Source organism: Coregonus clupeaformis, chromosome 14, assembly GCF_020615455.1.
Source record: "Coregonus clupeaformis isolate EN_2021a chromosome 14, ASM2061545v1, whole genome shotgun sequence".
Classification (NCBI taxonomy): domain Eukaryota; kingdom Metazoa; phylum Chordata; class Actinopteri; order Salmoniformes; family Salmonidae; genus Coregonus; species Coregonus clupeaformis.
The window spans coordinates 28,539,600-28,553,439 of NC_059205.1; the positions used below are offsets into that span (position 1 = coordinate 28,539,600).

Consider the following 13,840-nt stretch of genomic DNA (forward strand, 5'->3'; position numbering starts at 1 on the left):
CAGTCTGGATTGGGCTTTTTTGTAAACACTGTGAGAATTCTCCTTCCAGATCAGTTTGTTGTCCACTATTACACCCAAGTACTTATAAGTGTCAACAGTGCCAATCTCTTCACAATTAATAGAAATGGGATTAAAAACATATTTATTTTTCCTAACATCTACCACTAGCTCCTTGGTCTTCAGTACATTCAGGTCCAAGTAATTGGCCTCACACCATTTCACAAAGGACTCTGTTTTATCCCTGTGATGAGCATCTGATGACACAGATAATGAGCAAGGTACATTGTACCAATCTCCCTGCAAGAAGAAACACAGAACCAATAGGTGGAGGCTTGGGTGGTGGGTAGTTGCATATTATCGAGCAACCAACAGCAGTAGACAGCAGAGAATGAGTGAGTAAAACTGATCAGCTAAATAGACCGCCATATTAAGGTAGGAAGTGTTTGTAGAATATCATTGTTGTGATGTCAGCTGATGCATCGCTGAAGCCAATACTAGGGTTACCTCTATCAACTACCCTGCACTTGATTGTTTGCTGTGTTAACTGAGTAAAAGGATGCTGGTTAGTTATCCTGACTGATCTATCAGTTAATGTGAGAAATACAAAAATAATGATATGCTGTTCATGTCTATTATTGTGCCCATTTACATATATATATATATATATATATGTATGTTACACTCGTAGAATGTGTGAGTGAATTTGCTGTAGAATATGCTTTTTCATCCCTACAGTGAAATTCACAGTCCCTGTCCTCTTTTGTTTAACCAAAGAGAGAATTGATATTTTGTCAGCGGAACAATAATCTCTTCACACCATTTTGTACACTCTAAAATTATTTCCGGTCGACTTCCACACAGAGGCATTGCATTTATATTTTTATGACACCCCCAGTAGCCTTAGTGTGTTCACAAGAGAAAAGTAGGTCAATTCTGAGGTGTACTTCTATGCACTCCTTTCTTTTCAAAATGGTATCCTGCTGGCTCAAATTGTCACTTTTCATTTAGATTGCACCTGACAGAGAAACAATGTCTCCAAATGCCATATTCATCCACCCAACTGTTCCTGAAACCCAAATGACTAGGAGTTTAGGCTATTTACTTGGGCTAATCTCTGAACAGATGAGTTCCTTATCCTTTGCGATATGATGTCAACATTACAGTGGTGACTCGGAAATCTTGGCTTAGCCCTGAGTTCAATTGCAATTCACAGTTCCATCTGGGAGATGTTTTGTTGCTTTTAAAACATGACCCTTATCCCGTCCACAAAATTACAAACTGTCAGAGATGACTGACATATTGATATAGAAGGGATGTGCAATGTGCATGTTCACTCAAAATAACTTTTTTCAATAACCTTTTTTTCTTTGTCCTCCCATAAATCTATATGGGGTCAGCCAGCCAGCCAGCCTAGCCTGAGTGACTGTGTGATTGTCCCCCAGCCATCTCTCTACAGGAGGCAGATTTTACTTAGCACCACAAATTAACCTGTAATGTATCACAATTATGTTAATTAAAGGGGCAATCAGCAGTTGATACATTCATTTTTCGACGTATATATTTATTATATGTTCCCATTGATTCTTGAAGAATATAATTTGCCTGTCTGTTTCTCAGACTTTAGTTCAACTGCCATACCCATCAGAACCCAAAATATAAGCTTGCTTTACTCCAATGTTTGCAAACAACGTAAATGTAAACAAACACCATATAGCCTCATAACATGGTTAAAACTATAATTTTGGTATCATGGATGCTCAGTCCTTGCATCCATAGCTCTGTCTATGAATTTAAGAGTGGTTACATTTCTCCAGCCCCATACCACAGCTTTTTACAGAAACAAGGGTGGGGAGGCCGCCTTGATATTGTTTCTACTGCGGATTGCCACATTAACTCTAAATCAACTACTGCAAGACTAGAATAAAAATAACCCAATTTATGTGGCGTAGTCAGTAGTCTTATAAATGTATGTCCATACAGACATACAACCTTTACTTAATGTAGCGGTTTAACAGTGTTTGAAATTCATTCATTTCTCTACATTCTCCAGTTTTACATGTGGAGCAACATGAAGTGATTCAAAATGTTTGACATGAGCTTCTGAGGCGTGTGGGAGTAGAATCCATCTGTCATCTTATAGTTGGAGACAGATGTTAAGGATAGACACAGCTCTCTCCGAGTGAATTATATTTACTGTTCATTTGGTGGTGTTAATGTACAGTATGTATTCAACTGTATACATTATTGTGTTTGTCATTGTACAGTATGGCTCACATTCCTTTTTTACTTCCAGGTACACTCTGGAATAGCAGATGTTTCCTAATGCCCACAGTGTTTTTATCCATCCTTTATTTATACAGGCTTTTCTTACTTCTTTATTCTCATACAAATGTGTAAATAGTCTTCAATAATTCCACTGCATATTATCTGTTTATTTTACCAGATATGATCTCCCATGAAATTATGTTCTACTCTACTAAATGAGAGCATTGCTCGATCACTGTTAGTCAAGAACCTCTACTAGACAGACACATTGAATGTGACTGTACTGTTCGCCATTGGTGCATGTGTAATTCCTGCCTTGTAATGCATGTCTTGGGAATTAGCACATCTAAGTTAGGGATGAGTCAGCGTTATTAAATGTTTTGTCCGATTTACAAAGATTTCAAGGTGCCTTAATTAGCCTTTTGGCTATAGCCAGTATACTGTATGCGGTTGATTTCCATACCACTTTCTCATGGCCAGAAACTGCTCATTGTACTGTATGTAAAGCAACAGTAAAATAATGAGAGCATTAGGCTCATGGTAGTATGGTGGTTAGAAAGGTTTCTGCTAATGGGGTAGGCTAGCCAGTAGCCTATTTTAGGGTGACTTGTGGCTTTTGCTTTAGTGGGCTAGGGTTGTGGATCAGGAAGTGCTTTCACTTTTCAGTGCCAGACACTGAGGGAGTGCTTTCATCTGTTCAGCCCCATCCAGATCTGATCTCTGAACCAAGCTACGGCCTGAGGAGAAACAGCCTGCCAGATATTTACATTTACATTTTAGTCATTTAGCAGACGCTCTTATCCAGAGCGACTTACAGTTAGTGCATACATTATTTTATCGAACCCACAACCCTGGCGTTGCAAACGCCATGCTCTACCAACTGAGCTACATCCCCTGCCGGCCAAATCCCTCCCCTACCCTGGACGACGCTGGGCCAATTGTGCGCGCCGCCCCATGGGTCTCCCGGTCGCGGCCGGCTACGACAGAGCCTGGATTCGAACCAGGATCTCTAGTGGCACAGTTTAGCACTGCGATGCAGTGCCTTAGACCACTGCGCCACTCGGGATAGGGACTACAATGACAGTATAGGATGGCAGCGTATGTCGTTCTGGAGGAACTTTTAGATTAGATATATTGCAGTAATTACTAGCCTTTAAAGTAACTTTCCAGATTTCTATGAAATATTACCTATAATAATTACAATAACAGTGAAATAGTGCATACATTTGCTGACCCATTTGCACATTTATGAGTGTATTGAATTGCAGTGGGGTGTAACTATCTATCCGTATACAAGTGCTATATTTCTCCAGAATTTGACAGCTACCCCTTTAAGAATCTCATTCATCATGTCATCACGGTGATGTGTCTAGGTCAGAGGATGAAGAAGTCAATTTAATTTGGTCACCAAATGCACTCACTCTGGGCACTTTTCCAAAGAGACAAATGCTGTTTGTGTGTTGCTCAGTGACCTAAGATAAAACGTGCCTATCATATTATGTTGTGGCCTCAAATATAATCTCAGTCTGGCTATGAGCCTATGATGTTGTATTGTATTTGTGTATGTATTTTTTGTGTATGTATTTTTAGAAATCAGTGTCTCCTGTATTTCAGTAGATGCTTACTTTAATTAAACTACAAGAAAATATAATGCTGAGAAAATAAACTTGAATGTCCAGTGCTAGGTCGCCCAATTTTGTCCTTAGGCTGTTCCTTTTTTAGAACTCATGAGTCAATGTTTGACCCGCTTGACTTTTTGGCTTTTTAAATTCAGGCAAACTTTACCCTCGCCTTAATTCCTCTTTGAAAATAATACCTTAATCTCTACGGTGATTTGACATGCTCCAGTTTTTCTCTGTGTCTTTCAGGTCATAACATTTCATTTGAAATGTCTGGAAAGCGAAACTGGCATAACTGGCTCAGGTGGATGACTTGCATGGAATATGGATTCAGTAATACATCACTATGTAAGAGCCTTTCATCTGTAGAAGCCTGGAAAATAATCTGAATCTAGGAGAACATGTTAAGGATTATTAATATATAACTAACCTAGGAATTATACCTTTTTCTTAGACATGATTACACTAGCAGGTAAAAGGAATAATGGTCTGGGGCTGTTTTTCATGGTTCAGGCTCCTTAGTTCCAGTCAAGGGAAATCTTAACGCTAAAGCATACAATGACATTCTAGATGATTCTGTGCTTCCAATTTTGTGGCAACAGTTTGGGGAAGGCCCTGTCTTGTTACAGCATGACAATGCCCCCGTGCACAAAGCGAGGTCCATACAGAAATGGTTTGTCCAGATTGGTGTGGAAGAACTTGACTGGCCTGCACAGAGCCCTGACCTCAACCCCATCGAACGCCTTTGGGATGAATTGTAACTCTGACTGCGAGCCAGGCCTAATTGCCCAACATCAGTGCCCGACCTCACTAATGCTTTTGTGGCTGAATGGCATGTTCCAACATCTAGTGGAAAGCCTTCCCAGAAGAGTGGAGGCTATTATAGCAGCAAAGGGGGGACCATCTCCATATTAATGTCCATGATTTTGGAATGAGATGTTTGACAAGCAGGTGTCCACATACTTTTGGTCTTGTAGTGTATACACAGAAATCTTAGTTTCCCCTTATCCAAGCTGAAAGTAAGCACTGAAACTACCTCTAGTACCATGGTTTGGAAAGAGAAACAGATATCTGAATAAAGTAGCTTCATCATGCGTAATGTACAGATGGTTAGTCAGAGATCTGTACTCTTTCCCTGCACCAGTGCTTCAAATAACTGCTGACTCCGTGGAATAGCTCACAGGCACAAGCCTCTGAACCTGCTCCCAAGCCCTAATTTCTTCACTGAAAGAGCGTGCTTCACAAAGACAGTATGATATTAACACAGAGAAATATTAAGTATCTGGGGAAATCCTCCTTGTCTTACAAGTGTAGAACTGGGGGTGTTTGAGCTACCGTACAAGACTTTGCCTGTATTGCTGTGAAATTATTAGACTATTCCCAGAATGCCACCCAATTAATTTGGATGTACTTTGTCAACTCTGGAGTGTCTAAGTACAGAGGAGGATGAATCTTTAGGGAGAGTCAGAGATATAATCCAATTCTGTCAATATCCTGAAATTACACTCAAAATGTATTCGGTCGACCTGTCATCTGTGAAACAAGGCATTTGCCGTCCCCTATAGTACTGTGCATTACTTGCCCTTAGATTTGCGTAGCAGCATCAGAAGCTGCTGTATAAAATGCCTCTGTCAGTGGATCAATGAACATGTCTAGTTAGTTTTGTTGAAAAGGGTCAAATGAACAGGCTCAATGTGTTTGGTTTGGTAATGTCATTGATTGTTTTGCCTTGTCTCATGGGACTCATGTTGTCTGTTTGTTCCAAACGATTTAACTGAAGGTGTACTGCATTCAATCAAACTCTGTTTCTTGTTGATTCTTTATTGTTAAATATACATTCACTGCTAAATAAAAATGTTGATTTTGAGCGGCGGTCTTACGGTTGATTAGGAAATACCATTGAACTCAGAACAATTCGATTTGACCTGGGCTTCACTAATTTTTATTTAACCTTTATTCAACTAGGCAAGTCAGTTAAGAACAAATTATTATTTACAATGACGGCCTACACCGGCCAAACACGGACGACGCTGGGCCAATTGTGCGCCACCCTATGGGACTCCCAATTACGGCCAGTTGTGATACAGCCTGGAATTGAACCAGGGGTCTGTAGTGACGCCTCAAGTACTGAGATGCAGTGTCTTAGACTGCTGCGCCACTCGGGAGCCCAATAGTGTGATCCCCTGATTTTGCATACATGTTAGCTGTATGCATAATCAGGTGTTGTCCTTTCACTCGTGTCTCATGTGTTCAAAGGTAATAAACCAGATTGCATGGTCATATCTTATTGTCCCTATTCATCCCCACTGCCACTCTTGTCCACTTACTCATCTAACCCTGCTCCTCTAATCTATCATCTTGACAATATTTTTTATAAAAAGGTCAGTGAACATGCCTCACTTTTGCATTTTTCATACATTACCATACGAATATGCTAGTTGAATACATCATGATTTTGTATAACTTGTTATACAAAATAGAGACAATCATACAGTAGCACAATGTTGAAAATAAAATAATGTGCAACTGGACAAGAGCAACTATGATGCATTAAGCAGGACTAATTCATTTGACATTTTCGGATAATTTTTCATTAAATGGACATAACATAATGCAAATCATTAAAGATGCACTATGCAGAAATCGCTCAGCCATTTCCTGGTTGCTAAAATTCTAATAGTGTGCCTAATTTCAGTTTGTGACAAAACAAACAAGTATAGTGTAGAGAAACATTGTACCATCTAAACCGCTGTGAAATGTATTTTCCATAACCCAAAATATTGTTTTTCAGCTGTTTTGAAGCTGATGTACAAAACTGAAAGTAAAAGACTAAAAACAAAACTTAAGAACGGGAAGCATAGAAATAGTGCACATAGAACAGATCTATTGCTTCTTAGACTTGCTTTCAATGATAATGATACCACACATTTCTATGTGAATTTGGTTGGGTCGCCCAAAAAGTTACATATTGCAGCTATAAGAGTATTTAAAAAAGAAGAAATCAAATTCATGAAGTATCAAGGAGATAAAAAAGTACCGTGAAATGTAGAAAATGGGGAAATGCAAAAGGAAAAATTTCAGTTCAAAGTCAATTAGCTACAGTAAGAGGTTTTAAAGATATGCAAATGTATTAACTGGAGGATTAAGAGGCTTTACAAATCCCCTTTCATGAATAAACATTGTTATTCCTAAAGTGTCCAGAGTGGCAGATTTTTTAAAAGAGTGGTAAACTTTGAACTGAGGGACGAGGTAACAATCCTTTCTCGGCTCACAGGAGAGCGCTAAGTGAAAGACTGTTGTGTCACTTATCCACTTTATAACTGCTACTGCAAGTGAAAGATTGAAAGAGTTATCGATTGTTGTGTAACTATTATCAACTTAATAACTACTACTACAAGTGGCATAATGTTATGTAACTATTATTGACCTAATAAATAATAACTTGGCTATAAACAGTACCAGTCAAAAGTTTGGACACACCTACTCTTTCAATGGTTTTTCTTTATTTTGACTATTTTATACATTGTAGAATAATAGTGAAGACATCAAAACTATGAAATAACACATTTGTAATCATGTAGTAACTAAAAAAGTGTTAAACAAATCTAAATGAATTTTATATTTGAGATTCTTCAAAGTAGCCACCCTTTGCCTTGATGACAGCTTTGCACACTCTTGGCATTCTCTCAACCAGCTTCACCTTGAATGCTTTTCCAACAGTCTTGAAGGAGTTCCCACATATGCTGAGCACTTGTTGGCTGCTTTTCCTTCACTCTGCAGTCCAACTCATCCCAAACCATCTCAATTGGGTTGAGGTTGGGTGATTGTGGAGGCCAGGTCATCTGATGCAGCACTCCATCACTCTCCTTCTAGGTCAAATAGCCCTTACACAGCCTGGAGGTGTGTTGGGTCATTGTCCTGTTGAAAAACAAATGATAGTCCCAATAAGCGCAAACCAGATGGGATGGCGTATCACTGCAGAATGCTGTCGTAGCCATGCTGGTTAAGTGTGTCTTGAATTCTAAATAAATCACAGACAGTGTCACCATCAAAGCACCCCCACAACATCGCACCTCCTCCTCCATGCTTCATGGTGGGAACCACACATGCGGAGATCATCCGTTCACCTACTCTGCATCTCACAAAGACACGGCGGTTGGAACCAAAAATCTCAAATTTGGACTCATCAGACCAAAGGACAGATTTCCACCGGTCTAATGTCCATTGCTTGTGTTTCTTGGCCCAAGCAAGTCTCTTCTTCTTAATCTTCAACATAGGAATGCTACCAAAAATAATTTTATGAAACTGGTTACAATTGACGGAGTAACCCATGATTCACCAAATTATATTTTGAAGGAGGAATCAAAGTACTTTAAGCATATGTTTTCGTTTCAGTCGCCTCCATCTCCTCTAACTGAAGCTAATTGTAGAGTGTTTTTTTCTATTGATAATGTAAAATTAATTAATGTGAAGGTGAAATTACAGAGGAGGAACTTCTGGATGCAAGACTTTAAGCCCAGGAAAACTCCAGGGTTGGATGGCATACCAGTCGAGGTATACCAAACCTTTTTTGATATACTAAGAGGACCGTTATTAGCATGTTTTAACCACTCCTATGTAAATGGTAGATTATCTGACACTCAAGAAGAAGGGCTGATCTCATTATTACTGAAACAGGATACAAGTGGAAAATATAAAGATCCAGTCCATTAAAAAAATTGGAGGCCCTTTACACTTCAGTGTTGTGATGCAAAAATTCTAGCAAAATGTATAGCGCATAGAATTCAAAAGGTATTGTTGGATATTATTCATTCTAATCAGACAGGTTTTTTACATGGAAGATACATTGGAGATAATATAAGGCAAGTATTGGAAACAATAGAACATTATGGAAAATCGGAGAAACCAGGCCTATTCATAGTAGACTTCGAAAAGGCATTTGATAAAGTACGACTGGGGTTTATATATAAATGCCTGGAGCATTTCAATTTTGGTGAATCTTTTATAAAATGGGTAACCCTAGGTGTAAAATAGTAAATAATGGCTATTTCTCAGGAAGTTTTAAACTGTCAAGAGGAGTGAAACAAGGTTGTCCACTATCGGCATATCTATTTATTGTGGCCATCGAGATGTTAGCTATTAAAATCAGATCCAACAATAATATCAGGGGATTAGAAATCCAGGGCTTAAAAACAAAGGTGTCATTGTACGCTGATGATTCATGTTTTCTTTAAAATCCACAACTAGAATCACTCCAAAGCCTCATAGAGGATCTAGATACATTTTCTAACCTCTCTGGGTTACAACCAAATTATGACAAATGTACTATATTACGTATTGGATCAATAATAAATACAATTTTTACATTACCATATAGTTTACAAATAAAATGGTCTGATGGTGATGTGGATATACTCGGAATACATATCCCAAAGGAAATAAATGATCTGACTTCAATAAATTATAATAGAAAGTTAGCAAAAATAGATAAGATCTTGCTATCATGGAAAGGTAAATACCTGTCAATTTGTGGAAAAATCACCCTGATTAACTCTTTAGTATTATCCCAGTTAACCTATTTACTTATGGTCTTGCCTACGCCTAGCGAATCGTTTTTTAAATTATATGAGAAAAGAATATATTCCATTTTATTTGGCACGCCAAGACAGACAAGATTAAACGGCCTATTTATATAATGAATATGAATTCGGAGGACAGAAATTATTAAATATTAAAGCATTAGACCTATCACTAAAAGCTTCAGTCATACAAAAGTTATACTTAAATTCGAACTGGTTCTCTAGCAAATTAGTAAGATTGTCTCACCCAATGTTCAAGAATGGCCTTTTTCCCTTTATTCAAATTACAACCACTCACTTTCAGTTATTTGAAAAGGAAATCATCTCCCAGATATCACTATTTCTAAAACAAGCCATAGAAAGTTGGTTGCAATTTTAATTTAATCCTCCAGAAACGACAGAACGAGTAATGCAACAAATATTGTGGTTAAACTCAAATATACTAATTGACAAAAATACTTTATTTTTTTGACAAAAGGTTTAAAAAAGGTATAATCTTTGTAAATGATATCATCGGTAGGACTGGTAGAGTTATGTCGCACATGCTCTACTCAAAATTATAACCAAATAATTGCAGCCTTACCGCAAAAATGGAAGAGAAAAGTGGAAGGGGGAGAAAGTAAGGAACTTGTCTGTCGGCCTTGCATTAAAGAACATAATTGGTTAAGGAAAACTGTGATAAATAAAAAAGTATATCAGATTCATTTAAGGACCAAAGGATTGACAGCCGTCCCATATAGATTGCAAAATAGTTGGGAAGAGATTTTTGACGTACCGATCCCATGGAATAGTGTTTATGAACTGATACGCAAAACAACACCGGATTCAAAACTTAGAATCTTTCAATTTAAATTATTATATACAATTCTTGCTACCAATATAATGTTATTTATATGGGGGATACAATCATCCCAGCTCTGCAGATTTTGCTGCGAAGAGACAGAATCATTAGATCATTTGTTTTGGTACTGTCCATTTGTAGCTTGTTTTTGGACACAGGTCCAGGAATGGCTAAAGGATTGCAATATTTACCTGGAGCTAACCCTGCAGATAGCCCTACTGGGTGATCTGAAAAGTCATAGTCAATCGATCAATAACATAATAATAGTATTAGCAGAAATGTTTATTTTCAATTCACAATCTGTAGAAACAATGAGAATAGAAATATTCTGAACTTTTGTGAGACATCACAGTACAGTTGAAATATATATGGCAAATAGAAATCCTATATGGATGGTGTTAAAGGATAGATGGGATGTGTTGAATGGAATTGAAGGATGGGACTAATTACAACTAACAACAAACAATAACAAGATAACTAATCATGTAGGCACGCTGTGTCCAGGTTGTAGGTTGGGAGCTTTTGTGAAGGAGCACAGTTAGAAAGATATGGCATATAGAAGCAAACCGGATGGACATCATGAAAATGATCAGAGAGGTTGAGAGTAAAAGAAGTTCAGGAGAAAGAACAAACAAAATGTAATTATTGTAAAATTGACTGTCCATAAAATGTAGATAGTAAGTATAAGCTGGAAGTAGAGGCCTAAGCATTGTTGTTCACTAGTTTACTCCATGTAGGGAAAGGGTGGCGGGGTTGGAAAGTAATAAAGGGGAATATATATATATATTTTTAAAGGATATGTATGTGTATGTATGTATCTATATGTGTGTGTGTATGTATATATGTATATATGTATATGTATATATATATATATATATATACAGTGGGGTAAAAAAGTATTTAGTCAGCCACCAATTGTGCAAGTTCTCCCACTTAAAAATATGAGAGAGACCTGTAATTTTTATCATAGGTACACGTCAACTATGACAGACAAATTGAGGGAAAAAAATCCAGAAAATCACATTGTAGGATTTTTAATGAATTTATTTGCAAATTATGGTGGAAAATAAGTATTTGGTCACCTACAAACAAGCAAGATTTCTGGCTCTCACAGACCTGTAACTTCTTCTTTAAGAGGCTCCTCTGTCCTCCACTCGTTACCTGTATTAATGGCACCTGTTTGAACTTGTTATCAGTATAAAAGACACCTGTCCACAACCTCAAACAGTCACACTCCAAACACCACTATGGCCAAGACCAAAGAGCTGTCAAAGGACACCAGAAACAAAATAGTAGACCTGCACCAGGCTGGGAAGACTGAATCTGCAATAGGTAAGCAGCTTGGTTTGAAGAAATCAACTGTGGGAGCAATTATTAGGAAATGGAAGACATACAAGACCACTGATAATCTCCCTCGATCTGGGGCTCCACGCAAGATCTCACCCCGTGGGGTCAAAATTATCACAAGAACGGTGAGCAAAAATCCCAGAACCACACAGGGGGACCTAGTGAATGACCTGCAGAGAGCTGGGACCAAAGTAACAAAGCCTACCATCAGTAACACACTACGCAGCCAGGGCCTCAAATCCTGCAGTGCCAGACGTGTCCCCCTGCTTAAGCCAGTACATGTCCAGGCGCGTCTGAAGTTTGCTAGAGTGCATTTGGATGATCCAGAAGAGGATTGGGAGAATGTCATATGGTCAGATGAAACCAAAATAGAACTTTTTGGTAAAAACTCAACTTGTCGTGTTTGGAGGACAAAGAATGCTGAGTTGCATCCAAAGAACACCATACCTACTGTGAAGCATGGGGGTGGAAACATCATGCTTTGGGGCTGTTTTTCTGCAAAGGGACCAGGACGACTGACCCGTGTAAAGGAAAGAATGAATGGGGCCATGTATCGTGAGATTTTGAGTGAAAACCTCCTTCCATCAGCAAGTGCATTGAAGATGAAACGTGGCTGGGTCTTTCAGCATGACAATGATCCCAAACACACCGCCCGGCAACGAAGGAGTGGCTTCGTAAGAAGCATTTCAAGGTCCTGGAGTGGCCTAGCCAGTCTCCATATCTCAACCCCATAGAAAATCTTTGGAGGGAGTTGAAAGTTATTGTTGCCCAGCGACAGCCCCAAAACATCACTGCTCTAGAGGAGATCTGCATGGAGGAATGGGCCAAAATACCAGCAACAGTGTGTGAAAACCTTGTGGAGACTTACAGAAAATGTTTGACCTGTGTCATTGCCAGCAAAGGGTATATAACAAAGTATTGAGAAACGTTTGTTATTGACCAAATACTTATTTTCCACCATAATTTCCAAATAAATTCATAAAAAATCCTACAATGTGATTTTCTGGATTTTTTTTTCTCATTTTGTCTGTCATAGTTGACGTGTACCTATGATGAAAATTACAGGCCTCTCTCATCTTTTTAAGTGGGAGAACTTGCACAATTGGTGGCTGACTAAATACTTTTTTTCCCCCACTGTATATATATATATATATATATATATATATATATATATATATATATATATATATATATATATATATATATATATATATATATATATATACACACAACAACAAAAAAAACATGGGGGATTGGAAGTGATGCAGACAATTACATTGATGGAAGTTACAATCTATCTGCAATATTAAGCTGATCTATCCCCCAACAAATAAAAGAAAAAAAAAAGAAAAGTATCTTCTTCTTATTGGTGTCCTTTAGTAATTGTTTCTTTGCAGCAATTCGACCATGAAGGCCTGATTCACGCAGTGTCCTCTGAACACTTGATGTTGAGATGTGTCTGTTACTTGAACTCTGTGAAGCATTTATTTGGGCTGCAATCTGAGGTTCAGTTAACTCTAATGAACTTATCCTCTGCAGCAGAGGTAACTCTGGGTCTTCCTTTCATGTGGCGGTCCTCATGAGAGCCAGTTTCATCATAGCGCTTCATGGTTTTTACGACTGCACTTGAATAAACTTTCTTGACATTTTCAGTATTGACTGACCTTCATGTCTTAAAGTAATGATGGACTGTCGTTTCTCTTTGCTTATTTGAGCTGTTCTTGCCATAATATGGACTTGGTGTTTTACCAAATAGGGCTATCTTCTGTATACCACCCCTACCTTGTCACAACACGACTTATTGGCTCAAACGCATTAAGAAGGAAAGAAATTCCACAAATTAACTTTTAAGAAGGCACACCTGTTAATTGAAATGCATTCCAGGTGACTACCTCATGAAGCTGGTTGAGACAATGCCAAGAGTGTGCATCAAGGCAAAGGGTGGCTACTTTGAAGAATCTCAAATATAAAATATATTTTGATTTGTTTAACACTTTTTTGGTTACTACATGATTCCATATGTGTTATTTCATCGTGTTGATGTCTTCACTATTATTCTAAATTGTAGAAAATAGTAAAAATTAAGAAAAACCCTGGAATGAGTAGGTGTGTCCAAACCTTTGACTGGTACTGTACATAACAAAAAACATCCCCTTTCAAAATCCATCAGTTTAAGCTAGAGATATCTG

At 38.1% G+C, this 13,840-nt stretch overlaps 1 protein-coding gene across 2 annotated transcripts in view; it reads left to right on the top strand.

The window, feature by feature from the left end:
• The window catches only part of LOC121581055 (corticotropin-releasing factor receptor 2), a 126,936-nt gene that overhangs the window by 71,362 nt on the left and 41,734 nt on the right, over positions 1-13,840 (top strand). The window contains exon 4 of one of the 2 annotated variants that reach the window (XM_041896415.1): positions 4,134-4,232. The exons of the other annotated variant lie outside the window; for it this stretch is intronic. Within the exon in view, the coding sequence (XP_041752349.1) occupies positions 4,134-4,232 (99 nt within the window). The remainder of the gene's footprint in view (positions 1-4,133; positions 4,233-13,840) is intronic. 2 annotated transcript variants of the gene reach the window in all.